The sequence below is a fragment of the Melozone crissalis genome, unplaced genomic scaffold (assembly GCF_028551555.1).
Source record: "Melozone crissalis strain CALT ecotype California unplaced genomic scaffold, PUWL_Pcris_2 ptg000013l_1, whole genome shotgun sequence".
Classification (NCBI taxonomy): Eukaryota; Metazoa; Chordata; class Aves; order Passeriformes; family Passerellidae; genus Melozone; species Melozone crissalis.
The window spans coordinates 44,418,991-44,439,343 of NW_026535791.1; the positions used below are offsets into that span (position 1 = coordinate 44,418,991).

At 40.5% G+C, this 20,353-nt stretch overlaps 2 protein-coding genes across 3 annotated transcripts in view; both read right to left on the reverse strand.

The window, feature by feature from the left end:
* The window catches only part of INPP4A (inositol polyphosphate-4-phosphatase type I A), a 110,660-nt gene extending 100,024 nt beyond the window's left edge, over positions 1-10,636 (reverse strand). For both annotated transcript variants that reach the window (XM_054272189.1, XM_054272186.1), the window contains exon 1: positions 10,558-10,636. The gene's annotated coding sequence lies outside the window, so the exon portion shown is untranslated. The remainder of the gene's footprint in view (positions 1-10,557) is intronic.
* Positions 10,637-13,108: 2,472 nt separating this feature from the next.
* LOC128934455 (cytochrome c oxidase assembly factor 5) lies at positions 13,109-20,278 on the reverse strand. The gene is made up of 3 exons (XM_054272033.1): positions 20,139-20,278; positions 19,651-19,734; positions 13,109-17,606 (listed from the first exon to the last, which is right to left on the reverse strand). Exons 1-3 carry the CDS (start codon positions 20,238-20,240, stop codon positions 17,565-17,567), a joined length of 228 nt encoding a protein of 75 aa, XP_054128008.1. The 5' UTR covers positions 20,241-20,278; the 3' UTR covers positions 13,109-17,564.
* Positions 20,279-20,353: the final 75 nt, after the last annotated feature.

Genomic DNA, 20,353 nt, shown 5'->3' on the forward strand with positions numbered 1-20,353 from the left:
GCTTTTATCTGAGCTACCCACCTGCCCAGTGCATTTAAACACTGTTAACCAACACACACACCCATTCACCTTGTAAAAGGGTACAAGAGCTGTTCAAAGGCAAACAGGGAGGGAGGTGATGGGATGGGGAAGGGGACTGACTTCGCCACCTTGGGAAGGTTTAGCCTTTGGAAGGTCAGCAAGCAGCTCTTCAGAGACAGAGGCTGATTAGAACCACCTCTCATGCTGCCCAGCCCCCAGGAGGACAGAATGTTTATTTCCTGTGGGATGTTACTCAACTTTGGTTCAGTAGGAAACAAAAAACCCTTTATATCCCACGTGCCATGGGACTCAGAGCTACCTGACAGGAAGGATTACAAGCCAACATTATAGTAATGCATCAAACTCCCAGCTTCAACACAAACTTCCAGCCACAAGGGTTTGACCTTGACAAACAGCCTTACAAAGCACCCTGTCAGAAGCAAAAAGCTGTTCATTTAGACCAAAAGAGTAGAGAGTAGTATGTATCTTGCAGCTAATGGAAGCAGCAAAGATGAGATCCAGAATTTGATGCCAATGTCTCATTGAAGACATAGTCAACTATCAACCATAGCTTTATTTTTTAGTCATCTTTCTTCCTCTCTGGAAATGAATTACATTTGCATACTTCCTTCTACCCACAGGGTAGCCATTAAAGAAGTTTTCATATTAGTAATCACTGTCACTAAAATCAAAGTAGCTGAGAATATTTTTGGATAACCATGTAAACTGAAATATTATTTTTATATGCATCAGCTAAAATTAATGGTTTTCTTTGATTTAGGTATCTATAGTAGTCAGCATGGGAACCTCATGCTTCACTTTTAAGTTTTCTTTCTTCCTTTTATGCTTTAGTGTGCTAGTTTTGAAAGTTGAACAAATTCTTATAATTTAAAAATTCTACACAGCCTCTGTACCGGACCTTCTAATTTGCACAGTACCTTGAAGTACTGAAATAAAGAATTATTTCAGTACTTTTAAAATTTATCGTGCAGAGAGCTGCTTCTCCTTTCATTTTCTTTCTGAGAAATGCAATTCTCCCAACTTCTAAACTTTTGTGTACTTTCACTTTCTGACTGCTAATTCTGTTAATTCCTAGTACCAAAATTCTCTCATAATTCTCCTTCCTTTATTTTTCTTTTTTAAATCTTTTTAGAGGGTTGATTTGGTGATTATTTTTTTGCTTTTTAAAGTCTTCCTTCTTGCAGCTCTTTATGTTCTCCTGCTCTTAAATCACAATTCTAGAGTGTCTCCCATTACCTCCTTCCCAGCAATATCATCAAAATGACAGATAAATTATATTTTCCCTATATTATCCATAAAGTAACATCAAGGTCTTTTAAAGTGAGTGAGCCTAGAACTCATATATAATCCTGCCAAACTTTCACAGGCAGATCATGTCTCTCAACTTGTGCTCTGCAAGTACCCTTTCTGTTCAGGCATATATCTCTTGCCACCTTCACAGCTTCCCTGTTTCAACTGATCCAAATTCTAGTCTAATCCCAATGTGGAATCATAACTGTAGCAATGACAAAAAAGGGGTCATTGAAAAAAAAAAAAATCCCATTTTCCTTCTACTTATAGAAGTAACACTTTTCCCTTCTACTTACAGAAGCAACACTTTTACTTGCTTTTTTTTATTCCCAAGCTCTTGCAACATTTTAGGTAAACTGAAGCTCTCCTCCTTCCAGAGCCACATAATGTTACCCTCCCTAGAGGAATGTATCAAGGGCTCTCTAACCAGAATGCTAAACAATAAACAAACAAACACACAAACAAAAAAGGGTAAGAAAATAGATGGATTTTTAGCATTTCTTGGTTCCTCCCATCCTCAGATCTCACAGATTAAATTATACCAGCTGTTCACAAGCTCTAATTTATAAATCTCAGCAGCAGGTCTCAGATGGGAAGCATCAGACCAAGGGGAGCATGGCACTGCCACAACACTGCTCCCTTCACATAATTTTCCTTGGCACCACCCATGTGCTGGGAACCTTGGCCTCAGCAAAAGGCTGCATTTACTGCTCCACTTAGGGTTAGGGTTACCCTTAGGGTTATGGCTGAGAAAACCACAAAGCCTACAGCTCCAGGAACAGTGGAATTACAAAAGGCATGCCAAGTGGAGCTCTCCATTAAAAATAGTAAAATAGCATGCTGTGTGTCACCTGAAATTCTGCTGTTCCTGAAACTCCTCTTGGCTGACTGTATTTTGCTGTGTTTTCTTTTTATAGAGTATACAATCTTCTGGTCATAAAAGATTGCTTGCTTCCAGCTTGAAAGCCTCTTGGGAACACAGAACTCTAGCCTGCCATTCATATATTAAGTACAGAACATTTCAAAACACCATGACACAGCAATAAAAGTGAGAACTTGAGACAGAATTAACAAGGCTTTTTTCTATATCTCTCTCTAGATCAAGTGAAGCTCTAAATCCATAGTTCATGCTGGATGTCTGTGTCACTAGCACTGCTACCACAGCCACTAGTTTTTCTAGCAGAAATACAGTTCTTACTGATACTTCTTGGAAAGGGTAATTCCACTAAAATATAGACTAGGTCAAACTAACAGGAACATGTATTCTTGGGTAATCTGTTCTTGCCAAAAGAAACATTGTAGAAAAGATTCAATCAGAGCATATGTAGTTTTCTCAAGTCTTACAAACTTTGTAAGATGAAGTGTGTCTATTACTAGAAATGAAACGCTCTAAGTAATGCTGACAACTTAGATGGAAGCAACCATACATTTTGAGTTAATGCTCAACAAATGTTTCCTCGAGGTTGTTTGAGAAAAGGTGCATTGCTTGGGAAGAGAAAGGGTTTTGCTAGACATGAAAGCAAAGGTGCACTTCAACATTTCCACTATTCTTACCTAAAGGGGAAGAGAAGGAAATTCTCTGTTTACAGTGAAAGCAGTTCCTCCTTAACACAAGATTTCCCCATTTTTCTAATGGCCAAGTCACTTAAATGCCATCACTAGTCTATTTTAAAAACCTCTGATATGCAATTGCATGTCAAACATTACACTGCCATGCCACTGAACAACAGCTGGGATACACAGGCTCCCATGAAGTGAATAAACAGTTTTTAAAGCACTTTCTAATTTTTCAGCACAAGAGGAGCAAGCAGAAGGTGGGACCAGTAGCATCTGAGCCTGTAACTATGTCTGCTCAACACCACTTCTTAAAAGACTCTTCTTTTCACTTGCTTACATTTTCCCAAAGTGTGTGCCCAGGAATTTTTCATGCTGAGTGTTTGTCTCAGACTGGTTTTTAAAGAACAATCATCAGTTTCAGCTCAAACAGTTCAGTTGCTACCAAGAGTAAGGTCTAAAGAAAAAACATTTTGCATAATATGAAAAGAAAGCAAAAACAACCAACTGTAAGTATTTTCTTTCTATTGTAATCCTTTAAAAAGTCACAGTAAACACAGATCCAGTAGAGGTTAATTCACAACTAAAATCTCCAAAGATGCCAAAAGAATGAGTACTTTTGATTTCCACAGGTTGGAAATCAAAAGTTGCACATGCAGTGTCTTACAGGCACCCCAAGAGGTTCAGAAGACAGTTCCTTATAATAATCATTCAACATTTGGCTAAATACTGAACTTGGCCAACAGGACCTGTATTTCTACAACAGGCCTTAAGAGATAAGGAAGAAATATCAAATTTGAAAACACAGGTAAAAATGGCCAAACCAAAGGAGCAGAAAAAGTAACTGTAGAGCAATACTGGCAAGTTGTCAGAAGACCAGAACTGATGTTAGGAGCCAGAAATAAAGTCAGAAACAACTTGGCTGAGAGGAATCTTTGCAGTAAAGAGCTGGGAAATTGCCAAAAATGGGCAGACCAAAGAGATGGGATAGGTAGCATAAGGAGAATAACCAAAGGGAGCAGTCTATACTAGTGCAAGGAGGCTGGGAACCATCTCTGAGAATAGGAGAGATACTGCACACAGATTTCCAGGGAGAACCAGCCAGCTTCTGCAGAAATAATAAAGAACCAACTAGCTTGGGTGTCCAAATCAAGACACTCACGATTCAACATTGGAAATATACAGACTTTTACATAATATAAGTAATAGATGGGAAGGCTTAGATGGGAGGGCTTAGATGTTCTATGAAACTGAAACCAGGTCTTAAATCAGGCACACAAAATCTGAGAAATATTGTACTAACCAATGGCAAAAGGAAAATTTTCAGACTTGCCTTGCACCACACAGAAACTCTGAGGAGTGGTAGGGTTGTGTCACAGGCCTCTGTAAGGATGCAGCTCTCAATTAAAAAAACAATTTTGTCCTCCTCTTCCTTTAATCTCTTGCTTTGAAGGCTGCACAACTTCCAATTTCTGCAACAAATAAAGCTGTTACACTCACTGATAGTCACAGTGAGTTCATCCCCATCAGAACAGTTCATCCCCAGATTAGACCCCTCCTGTGCACTAAACACAACAAGAGAAAAGTAGATCATCTAACTAAAGATTTAGCATAATTGGAATCCACAAGGCTAAACTGTGACTACATAGATTGCTCTTTTAAGACAGCTCTTTTGACAGCAGTGTGGGTCATTTGCAGTTTAAAATGCTCTATTCATGCCTCTGAACTGTCATGTTTATAAGGAGCAGCCTTGCTTTCCATTATGGCAGGGAACCAGTTCCAAACACTTCTCCCAGTCTCAGAAATAATGATGGGTGGTCCACCCACACTTGGGGAGTAGAAGTTATGATCCCTTCAAAACCTTGAAGTTATGATCCCTGCAGAAGCTCAAAGTTATGATCACTGCAAAAACATGTTCATCCATGCTCACAGAAATATGTGACTGGACAACAAAGCAAGTTTGTGAGTCTACAGGGAGCTAAATGTCACAGGCTAAAAGCTCCCAGCTTCTAACTGTGACACCATCTTTTAAACATACATATATATAAAAATATACATAAGGCTTTTCTACCAAAATTATCAGCTACTGGCATCATATTAATTGTTGCTGTAACAGTCTGTGTGATACCGTACGATTTTGAACTTTAAAAAGTGACTCATAAAACCTGGAAGGGATAAGATAGCCATGAGATAATTCTCTTGTGCAGATAATGTCCATTCTCAAAAATAGAAATGCTGAAAAATGCTCTACAGACTTCTGGACTTGGACAGGAAGACTTATGCCAGAGTTTACATTTTATGTGTAGCATCTTCTACAAGACAACATGTGAGAACCTTTTAAAAAAGAAATTATGCAATGTACAATAACTTTTAATATTTACAGAACTGTTATCAGAATTAACAGTGCACTAGCATTTAGCACTTTCTGGTAAAAAATGTAACAGAAAAATGGCACTAAGAGCTCGGCAAGTAGCTCTGGTGACTGAACATATTACCACACTTCTGTTCAAGTTTACAGCCTCCCAAGCAAAGTCAATGGACCAGATCTAGTGAACACTCTTCAGAAATGTCAAGCCAACATTTTAAATCGAGCCACTGAACTTTGTACTAAAGTTGCTGAAGCGTAGGGACACACTTCATTCCACCTGCCCTGCTGTGGGAGGCAGTAGTTTCCAGCCTAATGAATGTAAAAAGTAGCTACATGATCAAAAGAATTGTTACTGGCAAGACAAAATGTAGGTGGGCAGGGGGGAAAACTAAAAAAATTTAAATCTTTAGACATTTTTAGAGATCAATAGCTACTCTATTCAGCACAACACAAACACCATCCCCACTCCACAGGTTGGTTTTTGAAAGGGCACTGTGAAAAATTAGAGGCTTAGCAAACTATGAAAAATTATTCTCTTAACACTGGTTATCACAGATAAAATGTAGAGAAAGAGCTGGAAAAAGAACAGAAGAGACTCCAAGCAGGCCAAGTATTTTTAAAATACCTGATACAATGCCATTTCATTCTGAAGTCTTATTATAACTCTTAAAGACCGGACAATCATTTAAAAATTCTTCTTAAGTTTGAATCCAAGCTTCAGACTGCCAAGGGTTAGGATTTGAACCAAACACAAACAGGAATTATAGAAAGATCCAATGCCTAACCTTAGCAGTAAACCCAGCACTGCATTTCAAAACAATAGATTTAACAACAGAGAAAGAGTGGAAAAACAAATTCTCATCAAATCTCTGCGTCTCCACTCCCAGCTGTAATTTCCACCTTGGAGACTTGTTCTACTCATGGCAAGGAGAAAATCCAGGTATCAAATTCCTTCTAATCACATTTCATTTTGCTGGAAGGAAGTTAGAGAAAACTCAGTGATACAACAGGGTAGAGCCAGGTAAAACAGTTTTTCAAGCACAGAGTTAATCTGGGCTGCTCAGGCCTTGCATAAAAGGTGGGAACTGAGCATGAGGCATTCACAGGAACTGGCTATAGTTGCAGGATTCTGCACAGTTTGCAACATTGCAGTAAGGTACCTTAACTATAAACTGTCCCAAGGAATTGAAGTGTGCTGTTTCCAAAGATTTGCAACATCTGTACATACATGCTTCCTGTAATTAGTCATACTGTGGGAAGAATAGTTATTCTTCTAAAAGTTTAGATGCATGGTAACATATATTATTTTGTTAAGGAAGATTAAAATACCTGTGCTTGTGAGAGCTGATGGCCCCAAGAGCTCTAAAACATCTCACCTAGCAATGGGAGCTAGCAGCACACAAACCTTGTAGCAGGCCTCTGCCTGCAGGTTCTCACTCGCAGTGGCACAGCCCCACTTGCTTCCCATATGCTCAGATTCAGGATGCATTTGCCAGGGAAGCCCAGCCATAAAGCCCAGCCCCTGCTGTTGCATCCCCCCCCAAGCACACCCCAACTAGAGCTGCAGGTTTGGGATACTTCCAGATTTTTTTCAGAAGTTACAGCTCCAAAGTGCTCCACTGGAAAATGCTACAAAACCTTGATGAGAAAGATACTGGATAAATTTTTCCTATCGCTATCTGTCCTCCTTCCTGTCTTCCTGTACTGTCTTATCCTCTACACTCATTTCCCTTCACATCCCTCCTCTGTATCCCCACTCCTTTTCTCCTATGCTATTCCCTTTCACCTCACTTGGTTACCTCCTTCACAAGGAGCTAATCTGCTCTGTCTGCAGCAAACTGGAAGAACAACAGCTGTATTTAGAGAGAAGCAACTCACACACAACAGGCTTCTCTGTCAGCACACCACAGCAGCAGATGCACAAACAAGATGCAGGCGTTTGTGAGATATACAAGAACATTGAAGGGCACAAGTGGGCCAGGTCTAAATGTAACAGCTCAAGAATGTCAATGTTTTTCTGAAAATAGCATGCTGGTTTCATACAAGGTCTTAGCAGTATCTCACTGCTGTACATGATGAGTACTTTCAGTGAATACTGACACACATTTACAAACCTCTGTTGCAGAGAAATCCTTGGTCACATTCTACAAGCTGGACAAAGACTCCCTCACCTAAGGTCAAGATCTCAACTTGCCTGGAAATTTGGGGAAAAACTACATTACTCTGTCATATATCATCAAGATGGTTTTAGCTAGGTTAGGATATACCTTGGTACTTCAATTTCCCAGTTCACTATTTATTGCATATTTGGTTAAATAATCATAAATTCAAGAATTTCACACTCAGTGGAAGTCCAGAAACCGTCCTCTAGCTGAGTGAACATACTTTACTGAAAGCTTCAAGTACTGTTTTCAGGAAATGCTAACATATTTCTGTAGTACTGGCACCTGTCTTTCCTCTGTGAGAGACCAAAGTGGCTGGATTGATGTGCTGACAGAAGCACAATGTCCATCTGTGTTGGCTCAGGCAACATCATTAACTTTATGGTACAGGGAAAAAAGAGCAGTAATTGCCAGGAAAGCCTGGAGTGTTTGCCTGATCTCCTGGATACCTCCCTTACTGTGTACAACACAAACCACAAAGAATATGGCCCTACCACTCCCCTGTGCAGCCAAGACACATGCCCTCCTCTCAATCATGCCCCGAATTGACAATGTTCATGACATTTTCTGTACTTCAATTGATTTGCTCCTCATTGTCAACTTGCTTTGTCTTGATTGTGGCATGGCTTTGCCTCAGGTGCCACCAGCCTGTGGTGACACTGCCCACAGCAAGCAAAGCGCTGCAGAGAACAGAACACGGGAAGCAAAGGAAGGCAGGCAGCGGTAGCAGGAGGTGCCTGTGAAGTAGAAAAGGGAAATGCTTCCTTCTATCTGAGAGCCAGAAGAATCAACTTCATCTGTAGGAAAGAGTTTATGGTATTAGATAAAGCAGCAATAGGTGTGATTTAAATACTTTTGAGGCTGTGCCTATCTGCCTGATAGATGTGCATGAAGTAGATACACCCTAAAGCTTTCTTCTTTCAAGGTCAACAACATTTTCAACAACAATGTTTCTGGAAAGGATGTCTGTTTGAGATTTAGGTAGATAATCCAACAATGGAGAGGAAATTCAGTTTATCAGACAAGAAACAGGAAGGGAAGTGGCAAGCAGAAGCAAAGAACATGTAAGACAGAGCTCTGAGCTGTGCTGCCTGTATTACTTGATCTCCCATCTCTCTTCAAACACAACAGGTAGAGGTTTCAAATTTCATGTCTAAGCAAGGCAATTGCTCTTCATATCCAGTCAAGAAATGGGGTTTTTTTCCAACAGAGATATCTACAAAGGGTGTCCTAAAGGTATTATATTCTAACAGTGCATCTTACACACAAGCAACTGGGCAATTAAAATTTGCTGTAGCAGAGCACAGCCCAGAAGCCTGAATTAAATCTTAACAAGGAAACAAGAACTGAAAGGGGATCCTTGGCCTACTCATTTTCCTTCCTAATTCTAGTAAAATAATACAGAGACTAAGGAACCAGAACATATAGGAAACAAAGCAGTCATTTCTCCTAGCAGTCAGTTCACAGGGAGAACCTCCATTTAATACAGCATCTGTACAAACAGACTGAACTAGTACAGGTCTAAGAGATAATTAATGACATCCAACCCTCAATATATCTGAGACCTTAAGACTGAAAATTCTGCTACCTGAGAAGGGGTACAGCCTTCAGTCTCAACTGACAGCAAATTAGACAGGTGTAAAATAAGCAAGTTTCTGCAGAGGTATCATCACTGTCTTCAGTAAGGGAGCCCAACACCCTCTGAAGATCATACGGTTCTTTTGCCATACTTTGGCAGGGTTCTTTGTTTCTCCATGGCTCCCTGCAAGATACCACCCACTACAGATTAAGTTAAAATTAGTTCATTAAAAATAAATTAAATCAGAAGCAAATGTATCTAGCAAAATACATACAGCCTGGATACAGATACTTGAAAGCAGCACTGAAATAATGATTTGCTATCAACTTAGTACTGCAGCAGGGAACAGTGAGTAAAAGAGGTCACCATCCACCTCAAAGTTTGAAAGTGCCAGAACTTCTAAATTTAAGAACACTAAATGTCAAGTTCCTGCCAAAAATACATATACACTCCCCGCCATTTGCTCCCACCTAACATTTGCATAAGAGAGTCAGAGATACTTGTGAAAAAATTGGCAAGATATTGCATTCTCTGAGTTCCTAGAAGCAAGGCTTCTGAATTAAGAAGCAAGTCCACTGAATTAAGATCTTCAGAAGCAGGAAGAAAAACTTAATAAGCTTTTAATTAAGAGCTTCTGTGAAAAGCATTAGCAAACAGTAGTTCTGCAGTGGGAAACTGCAAAGTAATCTTGTTTTCACCACAACAGGGTTTTCTAGAGTTTGAGGGCAGAGACAAAGATGAGTCTCTGCCTCTGTTGCTTAAGTAACCCAGCAAGACCCTCCCAGCTGGGTCTCTACCGCCAGCCTAGACAAGCTCAACAGCAGGGGCTTCTGCAGAAGGATGATACCGGCCTGCGGATGGAGAGCTTCTGTCAACACCGGGCTGGACCACGCAGGCAAAATCCCCTCTAGTGTCTCTGCAGTCCAAAGTGGGCTCTGATCAGCATATATTGACTTTACTCATGGTATGGGGGTACCTATGCCACTGGGCTAAAGCTTCAAGTTCATTCTCAGCGCCGCTCCGCGAAAACCACATAAGACGGATGATGGTGCATCAGTACTGCAAAGGCATTTCTACCATATTTCACAACCATATTCCAGCTCAATAAACAGGAAAAAATCTGAAATATGCACCAAATTAAACACACAATCTGCTTCCTTTTAAGGCTTCTCAACATGGGAAAGGAATCGTGAACCCCGGCCTGTAATAAATTAGGGGTGGTTAAACATCATCCCTGTGTTCGCTGTCTCGCTCCCGCGTCCCCCGGAGGCGGCGGCTGTTTACGCGCTGTCCCTTCCACACACGCCGTTTCCGCGCACCGCCGCAGCCCGGCACGGCTCGGGACCGAGGGCCGAGCGCGCACGGACGGAGCCGGCAGCGCTGCCCGTGACAGCGCCGGCGACCGAACCGGGCGGGCAGGGCCTCCCCAAGATGGGGGCTCGGCCGTGCCCGCCCGGCGCGGGGCCGCCTCCCGCCGCAGCCGCGCGACCCCTCCGCGCTGGGCGCCCGGCCCGCGCCCTCTCCCGCTGCCCCCCGCTCCGCGGCCGGCACCCATCGCTCACCTCCGCAGCCGCGGCTCGCCGGGCACCGCCCCGCGGCAGCCTCCGGCCCCGCGCCCCCAGCGGCTCCGGCGCCCGCCCGCTCTGACGGCGCCGGGAGCGGCGGCCCCGCCCCGGCCCTGGCCCGGCCCCCTGCGGCCTCAGCCGGGCCGGCATCGCCCGCCCGTCCGCCCGCGCTGGAGCGGCAGCGCTTCGGGCTGCCCCCGCCGGCTCCGGAGGATCCAAAAATATAGAAACTAGGATTCTCTTGTATCTTCATCTGCAGTTAAGCACCGGAGACAGAAGAAATTCTTCCAAACTACATTTCCCCACGCCCAGCTTATCACTACGTCCTTTTGTCCTGTCGCTGGTTGCCAGAGGGTAGAGGTGGACCCCCACCCAGCTACAGCCTCCTTTCAGGTGGCTGTAGGGAGCACTGAGCTCACCCCTGAGTCCCCTTTTCTCCAGGCTAAACAACCCCAGCTCCCTCAGCTGCTCCTCACAGGACTTGTGCTCCACACACACCCTTCACCAGCCTCACTGCCCTTCTCTGGACATGCTCCAGCACCTCATTGCTTTTCTTGAATTGAGGGGCCCAAACTGGACACAGCACTCAAGGTGTGACCTCACCTGTGTGGAGTACAAGGGAAGAATTACTTCCCTAGTCTTGCTGCTCACACTGATACATTTTAGCATGTTTCCTCCATCCATCCATCCATCCATCCATCCATCCATCCATCCATCCATCATTCTCCACACCTGAAGTTGTTTGATAGCTGTCTCACTCACAGGCACATGTTGAAATTGCTGTGTAGCTGGAGGCTGGGTTCCATTTCTTAACGAATTTCTGTACCCCACTATTATCAATGAGGGATTTATAGTGCTCAGGTAACATTAAGAGTCATTTGAAAGAATGTAGGAAGAGGTCAAAGCCCAGCTCTGGCACATTCTGTTATTTTTACATGGTGCACAAAAGCCAAGGAGAACACAGGTTACTAACAAGTTACCTTTTGGGAACTCCCAGGAGAGAGGTGAGGGGGAAAGACTGAAGTGGGGAATCAGTGAGACACAAACACACTTGTCTCTGCAGAGGACTGCTGCCAAGAACCAGCTGAGCCAGTCCCAACACTGCTCTAGTGTAAGAATTTTAATTTGCCTGTTGCAGTTCCCTCATGCTGGAAGCTGCCAGCTGAAGTCCCCAGTATAATCTGAACTGGGATAGAGAAGCCAGGAGAGACAGATTGAATTTTTAATTTTTCTTTCTGTGTGTCATTGGTGAAATGCCATGAAGGACTCCCTGTTTCAAAACCACACAAAATTTATAGAGAGGAGCTGTTTTCAATGCATAATAATTTTTCTCATTTACCTTTGCCCATCATTTAGCATTAAGCTAATGAACCCTGCCACATTTTTCAACAAAGAGGCAGAAAATAAGAGTTCTTCTGCATACCATGCAAACTTAAAGCTATCCTTGCAAAAAAACATTAAATATATTTGGTGAGAACAAGCTGGAAAGCAAGTAGATCTTGTCACTAGCACATTTCAAATTAAATACAGATCTTGACTGAAAAAAACCCCCAGAGTTTATTTGCAGCTGATGACATTATTAATCATCATCAACCAAAGTACTACCTTTGTAAACAGCAGACTTGGACAGCTCCCCACCAAGGACTCTGGAAGAACAATGTTTACTATTGATATTCATTTAGTATTTGATTTTGTTCATTTGATACTATTGATATTCATTTAGTATTAAGGAATAAAAACAGCACTGAAACCCAAGGGACCAGAAGGGCCTTACGTTGCACCAGTGTTGGAGGATGTGGAAAATCACCGTGTTATTTGTGGGCAGAGCAGTCTGAATTACCCAGGGCAAAATACAAGAAAACCCAGCAGGGTAGGAATGGATATGCTTGAGAGGTTTTCCATTTTCCTAATTTTTTGTAAGATTATGTTTTCCTCATCTATATGTAACGAAACCTCACAAATAGAGGGGAGTTGTATTTCAGTAGAGTACTTAGAGAGCTGCTCTGGGACCATTACCAACTATATGATTATTTCACATTTTCTTCAAAAGTGTGTACATACATATAAACTCATTGCCAATTCTATTTGTGGACAACCCAACACCTGACAGTGCTGAACACAAGAACTGGGCCATCACAGAGAAGTTCTGGAACAGATGATAAAGCATGCTGTTCAAAACTTCTATTATTCTTCAATGGCCACATGTCAGGTTATAAATCCAGGAAAAGAACAAAAAGCTACACCCTGGAGAAACAAGCCATACACTGGGAAAACATCAGAGGGAAAAACTACTGACTTTGAAAAATGCATCAGGGTCATAAGGGACATGGAATTGAACACAAGATCTCAACTTAACACGGTGTGTTAAGTGACAAAATGTGACACTCACCTTGGAAGCACAATCAATAGTTTAAAAAGAAAGCAGGGGTTTTACCTGTACAGAGATCAATGAAAAAAATCAGTAATAGAGGTTTATTTCCTTCCTAAAATAAGGTTGCAAATTTCCCCCCCATGATGAGACTAAGGAAGACAGGTATAACAGAAGTCACAAGTTTGGGGAGTCAATCCATGCATTTCATTGCATCTTTTTCTTTTCAATTTTTTAAATTTCAAATGCATTACAGCAGGAAAACATAAGATACTACTAAACTCTTTGAAGAGCCATCTTCTCTTCTTCTCCCAGAAGTGAAAACTGAAGTCAAATTCTGATCATAAGACAGACATGCTCTTTCTATAGAGGGATTACTGGCTATTGAAACATTCTATCAAGAGAAAACATAATCAGATTTTATGCCATTTTCAAGAGCTGATACCTTTCTCTGGCATAAAAAGCTTCACAGAAGGTCAGACTAGGTGTCTCTTACTTTAATTACTAATATAAAGCAGGAAGGGACCTGAATGTCCAGTCTCAGCTGATAAAAGGCTTTATGAAGTTTTTGCCCACAAATTGAGCAATACAAATTTTTACATATCCAATAATCAATCTCCTCAATGCACTATTTACTCTCATCTTCCTCAGCGTGCCAACAACCCAACAACCTGTAACAGATTTCTTCCCACTCTGAATTCCAGAAATCATCCTGCTATGAACCTTAGTGAGGTAAAGCTGCTACAGAACCAAAGCTTGAGAAAACAGCTAATAAATACTAGACCTTTGTGACCTCAGAAAGACTTCAAAACTTTCCCCACCAAAAAAGCCTCAAAAGTTCCTGTCACAAATTGACTACAAAAAGTTCATATTCCTCTTCCTTGGAGTGGTAATGAAAGGAAACAATACAATTTTACAGTAACACAATTTATCATTAGAACTTATTAATTATGAGCCAATTTCTGCTTTGCTATTTTTCTATGGCTCCTTTCAAAGCAATAGTAGCAATATTGCAGATTTTTAAAATCCTGTTCTAGGTCACAGAGATTTACTTGTATCATTTCCTCTGTTACTAAAAAATCTTTAGGGAAATTATTCCATTCTATTTCACTGCAGCCCATTAGTACCTACAGGTCAGCCAAAAAAGAATATTGCATCTGAAAGCCTCCATCAGGACACACCAACCTCAGCTTGACATTAAAATATATTTCCAGTGTTCAGCTACTAAAATACATTATTACTTGAAATATATCACCTTCTACTGACCTAATTAAGCAACTGTTAAAATGCTAACCTTTTTTATTCTTCCACTTTCAGTGTTCAAGAACATTATAAATGAATCTTCAGTAAATCCTGAAAATAAAGCATAGTCCACTTCAAGAAGCTCCTATGTTTACAGAATTTTCTTCCTACAGACTGTCAACCAAGTAATTGTGAAGTGTGCAACTTACAGAAATAACCAGTTAATGATTTTCTCAAGATATCTGCAATAAAACCATGCCTGAGACACAAAATTCAGCAGGTAGATTTGGAAAAAGAAAAATGGGAAAGGATCTTAAGGTTTCTGGTTATTATTCTGTCAACTACAATTTATGACTGGAATTAAGCTGTTGTGCTCTTCAGCTTTAGACAAGAAACATATTTACAATAAATACACATATTCTAAATGACGACATATCAAGGCAGTGTAAAATTCATCATGTTAACAAAGCTGCTACAGTTCTGTATTTGTAAATTTTCTAACCACAGGCTTGAACAACAGATATTGCTTACCACCTACGTTCTGTGGCTGCATTTTTAGATGATGACTTCATTTAATGCTGCTCTTATGAGTAGAAGGTGTCAAGCTAGTTTGTTCCAGGCTTTCACTGAAAACATATAATTTTAAATGTTTTCTTTGAAAAAAAGCATCTCATCCAACCTGCTACTCTCCAGAAACTTGAAGAAGTGAAAAGAGACTGGAGAATCAATTCCTTGTGCCACAGTGAATCATGAAGCCCTTTATAATACAAATGCACCTAATCTGGGTGCAGAAAATATTTCAAAAGTGAGGGTTTTATAAAGATACTTTGTCTTTCCTTCTGAGAAGCACATCTTACATACTAGATGTGTGATACTTTTTAAACACCAACCCTTCTCTTACTTTTCAAGCTATGTACAAGTGGGTCTTTGTTCAACAGACTCATATGCTTATCACTATGTACTAACTTGAAAGAACAATTAACAGCCTAAAGAATTTTCAGAGTAAATGACCACAGCCTATTTTTTATCGTCATAAACATGTGAGCAGTTCTGCAATATGTGCTTACAGCTCTGTAAATAGAACCATGTTTGCAGGATTGGACCACAGAGAGAACATTTAAATTGCTGAAACAGAATGTTGTAACACAGACAGGCCCTAACACTGACAGAGCTGAGATGTCAGTCTCAGCAGCATTTAGCACCCTCTGACTCTCCATCATGGAAAACAAATGAGAGGAACAAGAGCAGCAGTGAGGTCCTTGCAAACCCTGTTCTTTACTTATTCAACACAAATTATTAGCACAGCTTATATTTGGGATCCTGAAACTAGTATTAGCCTTTTGGCACCATGCCAACCATTGGTCCTCATCAACTCAATTTCACAGATCCCCTCTTGCAGAATCTACCAAAGAACAGAAAAATGCATTTGTTTCAGTAAAAGTCAGTAATGTAGCACAACGCATGAAACAAAAACATGAATATATTTAAATAAAAACATTTTGTGCATTAGGGGAAAAGCTGCAATCAAATGCATAGGCTTTAGGGCATTAATGAAGTGAATTATTTTTCTCAAAGGAGCATTAATATCTCTCAAGTAGGACAATGCTCAAAGTCCCAAGACAATTATATAATTACTTATCTTTAGATAGAGTATTATGTTACACAATATTGGAACTTAATAAGTCTCTTGAGCAAATCAGTATTTTGATTCCTGTTACAGTATTTTCATACTGTCCTAGGTAGTTTAGTGAACCATTAGGAAGTTTTGACACTAACATTCTATTGGATCAAATAATACATGTGTTCTGTTAATTATTAAATCCACAAATATCCAACAGATTTAATTTTAACACTTGATGTCCACTGGATCGAGCTGATTACTAGAAATAACTATGTGTCTGTCTATGATGCAGCAATGTTTCTGCTCCCTTCCAAAAGGAGTTGCTGCAGCACCAATAGGAGAGGCTTAGTGATTATGGCTGAGAAAGGAACAAAGATCACTTGAACAATCAATATACAAACCCATGCATTAGGGCACACCATGAAAGAGTCCCTGACTACCAAACTCCCATACCATTCCCACTCCTCTCTCTAACTGACATTTCAATACCTACCATCTGGCTTTATATTTATTTTTAGTACCTTTTTTATGTTTTTCCCCATGGAAAAGGCTTGTGAGTAATACTTTGGAATTAGTGTGTTAAGATAAAAATACTCTTATAGACATAAATTATCATTTTAGTGTACGTATAAAGCTAATATGGTAAGTAGGCTGTGGAAAACAAAGGATGCTTACAGCACTTGAACAAATGAACTAGCTTCCACATGATCAATAGAACACAGAAATGTGAAATCAGAGTTAATTTAGGTGGCAAAAATAAGGTCCTACACACACAAGGAATACAAACATTCTCTGACTCATTACAGAACAGTTGCTTAAGACAGACAAAATTAAATAGTCAACATGTGCTCCTTCACTGAAGTCATCAGCTTTAGAAACAAAAAGCATTGCATACATCTGTTCAGACTGAATGTGTATCAGACACTTGGCTATAAATTCAGCCAAGAAAAGAATTTACTATGGCTCTCTCCCCTCTCACTATTTCCTCATCTCACTTCTAATCAACTAGTCTGATTTGAGTTTCCACATGTAAGAGTTACAACACCATCTATTTCTTAAAGGTTTGACACTTAAAGAGGTGGGGACACTGAAGGAAGAAAAAGGAAATGTTCCTCTGGAAAAGCAGGTCTTATGCAGAACCACTTAACATTTACCACAGTCATGGTTTAAGCACTATTTAATGCTTCTTACTCCCATAAATCCCACTTCCTTAGCAGTGTGGGACTGAAAAACAGCACCACTCCCATCTATTACATGTTTATTGGGTAGCAAATTTACTGGAGAGGAAGCACCTTGCACACACATTTTACAACCTTGGTCAGTTCCTCGTCTCTGAAAATAGTTCTATTCTGAGAAACCCCCTGAGATACTCATCTACTAAGGAAACTCTTCCTCAACACATCAAGTGTTGTTCCATACCTTGTATTATTTCTAATAGTAAAAGATTATCAGAATTTACAGTAGAGTCACAAATGACAACTTTACTTCAAAACAGAATTACAACTTCTGCAGCTTGTTCTGGATTTCACATTTTTATTGCAAGTACATGACAGGTACTCATTTTGGCCAGAACTTGTAGCTTTATCCTTGCCTTCTTTTTAACATTTAAATGCACATCCAGGTCAATCTGTTGGAATACTCAGGAGTAGATACCTTCCATGAAAACACTGCATGAAAGGATGCAGCAGGTACCATCTTCTTATTTTAGTCTCTGTTTTGTGTAGAGTGCTGATGAACCCCAAATTTCCATGGTGAGATCTCTTGATGAGGACTTCAGTATCCCTTCCTTCCTCTGAATCTTGCCCTGGTATCCAACTGAAAATTGAAGACAATATATTATTATAGAGTGTTTGTGCTACCTTGGCACTTTTTAACATCAGAACAAAGCAGAAGAAAACCAGTGATGTAGCCAACAAGCCACAGGGGATTCTGATGAAAGAGGCGTTATATGATCTTAAACCTCACACAAAACTACAATTATGTGCTAAGTGCCCTATGTGTTCTGAAATAAACAACATAAATGATAGAACAGCATAGTAGGATGGCAAGGAACCCATGAAAAACAAGGTAGAGTAAATCTGCTCAGATCAATTTTGCAAACATAACTGATAAACTGGAGGAGGAAAATTCAGAGCTAGCTGAAGTAGGAGTCATACAAATGTCTGTGAGGAGAGGGATAACTTAAATACACAAAGTTTCTGGAAAAAAACTAGACATAAACCAGTAAAAACAGAAACAATATTCAGCTTGTAAAATCTGCAAGTTTGTTCTTGGCAATTACAGAAAAAGCATTTAATGACAGGCTAAAGAAGATGGTAAAGCTAAAATAAAAGCCACAGTGCAGCACTTACAGAAGCTAAACTGCAAGTTCTTTTCCAATGCAGCAGAAAAACATACTTTGATTTGGGAGAATTATTCTGAACTTAGCCAGTCTTGAAGATGGCAGTGACAGATTGCAACTCAGCCATATTCTGATATTAGACTGAGGAGGTTTCTTTCACCACCATTAACTAACCTTCTCCCAGAATTCAGGACAGCAGCAAAATTTGTAAAGAGCTAGAGTCACGTTGACACAGCTTGTCCAGTAACCAAACAGCTTTCATTTTAAACCTTGGCCCTACTTCAACATCTCTGATAAGACTTTCTGTTTCCTTGAAAAGAAAACAGCATTGAGGCAAAACCCCTGATGATTTCAGCATACTGCAAATTATATCTGTATTTAGTGTCTAACTTGGTTTTGGACAGTCTTTAAGTTTCATTATTACAACAAATAAGTTTGGCTGAGCATGATTATTGAAATTTAAAGAATTAACAGGACAAGAAAAACTTCACTCATCAGCCTTAAAATTTGGGAGAACTAAATAAAATAATTTAAGAGCCAGGCCTCTTCCTGCATGACTGGAGGCATTTAGCTAGAAACTTAGTTTCATCAGGCTCCCTTAACAATCCACAGACAGAAAAATACAGACACATCACCTGGAGATACATATGTTGCTACTGCAGTTTTATATAGGCATTTCAAACTTCCAATATACAACATCTTCCCACACACAGAAATAATAATTTGTCACTTTATGGATTAATACGGTTCATACAGAAGAGGTACAAAAAGCTGCCACAACAAATACAAAATGGAAGAAAAATTTAAAATACCATTTCACTGTACACTCTTTATCAGATAAAAATAAAAATGAGGCCTGCACTTCTCCTGTTTGGAAAGTTTTAATACCATCTTTACCACATCTTAAATATGTTTAAAATGTTATGGAAACACAAGCAAAAAAATGACGGACAAGGAACTCCTACCAAAAGACGGAAAACTTTATCTAATTACCTTTTTAAAAATGATTTGTCATTTCCATATGGAATAGTTCATTATATTAAAAAACAAACTGTTATTTATCATGAATTCTAGTACTCCAAGAAAACTAATGACTCAACAAGAATTCAATGCAAGATCCTGCTTTAACAGTGAAAGTCTTACTTCACTTCATTTAAATGTTCTCTATATAATTTTTTACAAAGATCTTACAGGCAAAAGGCAGCTTAATGATATTTTACCTTATAATTACCTGATCTACTAATTTTTAACCCAAAACTTTACTAAAAACAATAGTGAAAATGCCTACACTATCCGTGACATTCCAAGCCTAACTCAATTTAAACATGTTTTTTCCAGTTTTTCCTACTCTACAGCTTCTTCATGAGAACTGAATATAACACCCATAGTTTAATCAGGATTCAAAGGCAAGAGCCTGCTTAATGACATCCACCTTACTGAAATAATATGTTTTCTTAAAAAGAGATGGAAAAGGACAGGAAACACCCAGGCCAGTGGCAGAAGACACACCGCACTTACCATTGATCTTTTGCATGCAAAGAATGTCACTTGCAAACTCCTACAGTGTCCTTCCCTCAAGCATTGTTTAGGGCTTTTGTTCTCCTAGTAGATGAAAAAAGAGAGATTAAAAATTTGATTTCTACAGTTCATCTAAGAGACATCAAAACATCTGACCGAATCATAGAACAGAACCACCGAATATTCTGAGTTGAAAAGCACCCACAAGGATCATCCAGCCCAGCTCTTAAGGGAAGGCCAATACGGGACCGGACCCATGACCACGTTATTAGCACCACACTCTGGCCGACTGAGTAATACGGGTTAGAAAGGGACTTTGAGAATCATTTACTTCCAACTTCAGACAAGTTCACTGGGGACTTCGTTTCGGTACGGTGACCTGTGCTCTCCCCTGGAGCTGTAACTCCCTAAACTGCTACAAACAACAGGCAAGAAGCCCAAGAAGGGCGACCTGCGGGTCTCTGGCCCGGAAGGGCAGCGGCGCTCACCTGCAGGACGCAGGGGCTCTCCAGCAGGCACTGCCGCAGGTCCTCCCTCACGCCGCTGCAGGCGCGCCCGTCCTCCTCCTTATCCTCGTAGTACTTGGGCATGGCGGCGAGCCCGGCGCTACGCCCCGCTGCCACCCGCCCCGCGGCCACTGCCGACCGCGGCCGCCATCCCGGGCGCTGCGGCCGCTTCCGGCGGGGGCAGGAAGGGACGGGGC